General features: G+C 58.1%; 1 protein-coding gene across 1 annotated transcript in view; it reads right to left on the reverse strand.

Moving 5' to 3' along the window:
- The window catches only part of ADAMTS16 (ADAM metallopeptidase with thrombospondin type 1 motif 16), a 143,996-nt gene that overhangs the window by 3,307 nt on the left and 135,065 nt on the right, over positions 1-5,624 (reverse strand). Inside the window, exon 23 of the mRNA XM_077749460.1 lies at positions 5,102-5,243. Coding sequence (XP_077605586.1) covers positions 5,102-5,243 — 142 coding nt within the window. The remainder of the gene's footprint in view (positions 1-5,101; positions 5,244-5,624) is intronic.

Below are 5,624 nucleotides of genomic sequence, written 5' to 3' on the forward strand. Positions count from 1 at the left end.
AGGGTTCTCGCTGGCCACATGTGTCAGCATCTGTAGGTGCCCACCACATCTCTGCCGAGAGCGGAGCGCCTGTCATCGGCGGCCACTGCGCAGGGCCCAGTCCTGCGAATGACGCGTCTCAGTGAGAAGCTAGAGATGTGGCCATCCACTGTCACATGAGCAGTGCCCAAATCATTAGGAAGGAATTGGACGCTTTCCGTCACTGACTCCTGTATTCACAAACAGGGGTCCCTGAGTTCCCGGGTGCCGGCTCTGATCTAGGCGCCAGGGACCCAGTGGTGGACACAAGCGAGCTGCCCCTCCTCGGGATCCACACCCCTACTCAGCTGTGGGTCTTCACCCTCTGTGGAGACAGACTCTGGAACCTGGACGGCTAAGGCCAAGCCGATGGCGTCTTCCTTAACTTCGTGAGGTTTAACCTGAACATTTTAGGCAATTTTCCCCACAGGTGGCAGGACGCCAGAGGCCACAGTGCTGCATAGTGACGATGGCCTGCACTTGTCCGCTGACCTACATGTGTCCAGACCCCAGCTGTGGTTCTCCAACTCCAGTGTGCATGTGCATCACCTGCTGGCCCCCCAAATCTCACGTGTCAACAGCCCGGGAGGAATGAGAACCTGTGTTTCTCTCTCTTTTTTTTAAACTTTAAAAAAAAAACTTTCATTTATTTTTTTAGAGAGAGAGACAGAGTGCAAGCAGGGGAGGGGCAGAGAGAGAGGGAGACACAGAATCTGAAGCAGCTCCAGGCTCTGAGCTGTCAGCATAGAGCCCCACGCGTCGAACCCAGGAACCGGGAGATCATGACCTGAGCCGAAGTCAGACGCTTACCCGACGGAGCCCTCAGGAGCCCCGGAACCTGCCTTTCTAACCACAGTGCGGCAGCTACAGGCTGCGTCACGTCCGGAGAGCCACCGCTGTAGGTGATCAGGACCGTGTTGGCAAAGGCCCTTTTCCCGTCTTTTCATCCTGGAGCCGACTGCAGTCACGCCGAAGTCTGACAAGAGCGTGCACAGAGCCCGTGTATGGCACGACACGACCCGGGAGCAGCGGTCTCGTAAAGGGGCCTCCGCAGTCACTATCGCCCTCCAGCCGCTCGGACTGCTCCCTGCCCAGCCCGGCCCCCACGGCTTACTTCTGCCCGCCCTCTGGGGTCCCTGCTGCTGACCCGGGGCAGACCCGGTGCCCCGACGCCAGAGAAGCCTCGGCTGGGCCGAGAGCCCTTGTGAGGAAGCCGCCGGGGCTCTGCAAGGTGTTTCTTCAGGGTCTGTGCCTCCTACTGATGCCGGAACTCCCCAGGGGCGGGCGGCTTGCAGGTGGGCCATTCTGTGTCTGCTGAGGGGACACTGAGGCAGCTCTGCCCCCAGTGCGGAGGGGAGGCGCAGAATGGGAAGCAGGAACATCCCTTCTGCGGGGCGTCCCTGGGCTGCTCACCCCACAGCCCCTGGGCTCTTCCCGGTCCTTGGACCCTGTCCCTCAGCTCCGTACACCTGCCTCCCCCCTACAAGGGGCCTGCGGCCACCCACAGGACAGTCTAATAAGCTCTTTCCAAGACCGCCTGACTAGACTAGGGGACTCAGCTGTGGGAAGGTCAATACAGGGTCCAGCGGGATGGTCTCTCCACCTTGAGGTCAGCAAGCAGGGTCTTCTTGTCCCTTCAGATTGTTCCCAAATGTGACGGCCTCTTCCCGTGGGTCAGGCTCCGGCTTCCAGGGGATCTGACTGCAGCGACCTGCTAAGCACATGTTTTCTAGAACGCTGGAATCCTGGAAAGCCTCTCTTCTGGATTTCTTGTGTTTTGGTAACAATCCCTGAGTATTCAGGGGACATCCTGCACCAGACACTGCACAAGCTCTCAGAGATGAGGGGGCAGAGTGACCTTCACTCCTGGCCATTGTCAGAAATTCCAGAGAGATGCATTCAAAACAACGTCTGCCTCTGGGTGTTTTAAATTACAAGGATTACTCTGTGTCAGTGGCCTTGAGGGAAAAAGGCTGGTGATGCCAGCAACCTTAGCTCCCAGTGGATCTCTGGTTGGCTTTATTCAAAGGCAAATTCCGCTCCCAAGTTCAGCAGAACCTGGAACCCCACAGGGCATCCCGCTGGGCATCCGCTGGGCCAGGCTCAGGTCCAAACTCCAGAACGACAAGCGAACAAACCCACCTTAATGCCCGAGATCTCACACCTTCCTCTTCCATCTGACACCGTCCTGGGAGTGGCTGCTCCCGTGTCTCCCTCCCTCCCGTGGCCGTGCGCGCTCTCTACCCGCCTGCGCCCCCAGCTGTCCCAGAGAGCAGCTCTGCCCGGGTCAAGATCAGATAGCACAGCCCTCAGCGGCCTCGTCACCACAACCTCTGCTCTGATCACAAACGGAGCAGGGAGTTTCTGTACAAATTTGGTGGCTTACAAATACAGGCTCCCTCCAACTCAGGCGGCATGTGCTGTGACCTTATCCAGCAAAGTCAGCAAGAAAGTTCCTGCTTCCCTGCACACCCGCCCCCAGAACTGGGAGATGGAGAGCAGATCAGCAGCAAATTCTTAGATGTGGGCAGGCGGCTGGATGTCAGGGCGCAAGGAGCCTGTGCATTCTGCGTGCCTGTGTGTACGTGCCGGTGCGTGCGCGTACCCGTGTGTGTGTGCGTGCCTGTGTGTGTCCATACCCGTGTGTGCGTGCCTGTGTGTGCATACCCGTGTGTGTGCCTGTGCCTGTGTGCAGCTGTGTGTGCATGCCTGTGCGTGTGCGTACCCGTGTGTGCATGCCTGTGCATGCGCGTACCCGTGTGTGTGCCCGTGTGTGCGCGTGCCTGTGTGGTGGATGCATGCCTATTGCTTGTGTACATGTGCACGTCCATGCATGTGTTTCGTACCGTTTTTTTAATTTAAAAAAATTTTAAGGTTTATTTTTGAGAGAGAGAGACAGAGTGCACGAGTGCGCGCAGGGGAGGGGCAGGGAAAGAATCCAAAACAGGCTCCAGGCTCTGAGCTGCCAGCACAGAGCCCAATGTGGGGCTCGAACCCACGAACTGCCAGATCATGACCTGAGCTGAAGCGGGACGCTTAACTGACTGAGCCCCCAGGTGCCCCAGTACTACTTTAATACGTCTGCCCTCAGACCTGACATGATAGAAAACCGTTGCCCATCACCGACACGGCCCCCCTGTCCCTCAGAACCAGCGGGTTTCCAGGTCAATTGTGCACGCTGGGAACGGTCAGGGCCCCCACACTCCAGCACTGAGGACACACTCCTGTCTCTGTCGTGCAGCATCAGACAGTCCAACAGGTGTCCCCATGTGAGCCATTCCCAGACCAAATGAGCGTGGGAAGTGCCTGACACTAAAGCCCAAATGACCAAAATGACTAGAGTCAGTCCTACTAGGCGACCTGCCATGAAACGTGACGGTGAGCAAAGGCTTGTCAGTCCACAGAAACCCTGAGGACCACATGATAGAAACCGCGAGCTTTCAAGGGTCACAGGAATGAACCCGCCTGGGGACGAGGTCAGCCAGGCGCCGGGCCCCCGTTACGGCCCGGCGATTTCCCACAGGGTGAGGGCACAGTCTCCCAAAAAAGGACATTCTTGGAACATAACCGGTGAATCACCCCGTGTAACAACTTCAGGCAGCTTATGATAAAGATGACTTATTAGACAAACACACGAACAGTTCAGACTGCAAAAAACTAAGCAAGATGTATTTTCGGCTTTAGGGTTTGGGGTAAATGAAATGTTGAGGAATCTTAGTTTTCTGAATTTTCCCGAGCTCTCCGAATTGAGCACAGCGGGGTGAAACGGAGGCGTGGCTGGAGGTTAGGAGCCCCTTCAGCCACGGGAAGGAGCCTCGGGGTCCTTGCCGACAGAAGGACAGTGGTCTCGGTGACCACGTCTGTGTGTCTCTGACCCGCCCCTTCCAAGGGACAGAGATGGTGCGGCCTCTGCCCCAGAAACAAGTTCTCTCATCTTGCTCGCTTGTCCCTCAACTTTTCCCACTGGAAAAACCACACGCTCACAAGAAAATCAACGGGAGCCGCCTGGGAAAATGCTGTAGGTATTGATACTTTTGTCCATTTAAAATAGAAAATGCTTGAGAAGTTCCAATGTCCGCTGCTCCGATAATTTAAACTAAATAATTTTTCCTTTAAATGCTTTTAGGAGAGGGCTGCCTAGGTTTCTAACCATAAGAGCTACATTGGGGTTGAAGACGCGCAGAACCAGGAGCTGGAACACGAGTCAAGGGTTCGGCACGGGGGGCACAGAGGCTGGTGGCCGCCACACGCCTCACCCTCCTTCCCTCTGTCTCCACCTTCTTCTCTTCAGAAAGAGGAGAGAGTCCAGGACAGGCCGCCATGTGCAAATCAGAGAGAGCTCGCTCCTGTGGCCAGGCCAACAGGCGAGAGAGTCAGAAAACACTCCCTGCACCTGCTCATGGGGACGAAGGACTGAGCGAGCGCCCCTCCCTCCAGCAGAAGGCAGACTCGTGGGGTGCGGCCAGCGGGAATGGCTCAGGCTGCCTCACCCCCAGGGGCTGGGCCTGGGTGCACCCTGAGCCAGAGCAGCAACACCAGCAGGAGTGGGAGGGGACCTGGGACCCGCGGGGACCAGAGACAAAGGCTGGAGAGCAGAACCACACGCATAGAGGGGAGCCGAGCCCCAGGGTGCGGGCTGCCGGGGTGGGGAGGGCGGGGTGCTGCGGTTTCAGCGTAATTCTTCCCTAAAGTCAAGGCGGGGGGAAGGAAGGGGGAAGGGGGTGCCGGCCCCCGGAGCTCCGTCGGCCTCGGCTGGCCTCATCTGAGGGTCCAGGCCTGGACAGGGCAGCGCGCTCGACCCCCTTTCCACAGGCACAGCCTGGGGGTTCCTTCCCCGTTCACCCTCATCTCTGGGGACGTCTGCCCAGCTTTTACATAAAAGGAAAACACTTAACAGGGTGACAACTTCGAACAAAGCCCACGTGCCCTAAAAGGGTCGGTCACATTCGGAGCCCAGCCTCGGAACTCGGGAGAGAAGGGGCGGAACCGGCCCTGCGGGCTCCGGGGTGCACCCTCTGCGGGAACGCGCCCACCTCGGCCTGCACCCCGTCCCCCAGAGCAGGCGGGCAGGAGGGGCACCTACCTGAGNNGCCCTCCAGCTCGGCGCGCGGCCGCGGCAAGTGCAGGCACTTCTTCGAGGCCAGCTCGCGGTACTTCCCGGAAACGTGCTTCTCGGCACATTTCAAGAATCTTTTCTGGGTTCCTCTTTCACAGGTGACGGAGCACTAAGAATAAAGCAAGAGACATGAGTGAACACGATTTCTTCGCTGGTGGCTCTTCCCTAACTCGGCGACTCAAACCGTCTCCGGATTATCCGCTTGAGCACTGACGTAAGTGCAGAGAATGAACGAGAGTGGACCTGGGCATGTTAAAAAGGCGTTACGGTATAGACCACGGAAAACGGAGGACCTTTAGGCATGGACCTTGGGGCCTCAGGAGGGGCAGGGCAGACACAATCCACGAAGGGAGGGACTCCGAAGCTGTCGCTTCACCGAGGAGTGAACTCGCTGGGCCGCATCTGAGGCTGGAACGCGCGGGAATTTGCACAGTGCAGGCCCGAGGCAGGGGCAGGCGGGGGACGCCTGGGCTCACGTTCTCCCCCGGAC

The sequence above is a fragment of the Crocuta crocuta genome, unplaced genomic scaffold, assembly GCF_008692635.1.
Source record: "Crocuta crocuta isolate KB4526 unplaced genomic scaffold, BGI_CrCroc_1.0 scaffold89, whole genome shotgun sequence".
NCBI classification, from domain to species: Eukaryota; Metazoa; Chordata; class Mammalia; order Carnivora; family Hyaenidae; genus Crocuta; species Crocuta crocuta.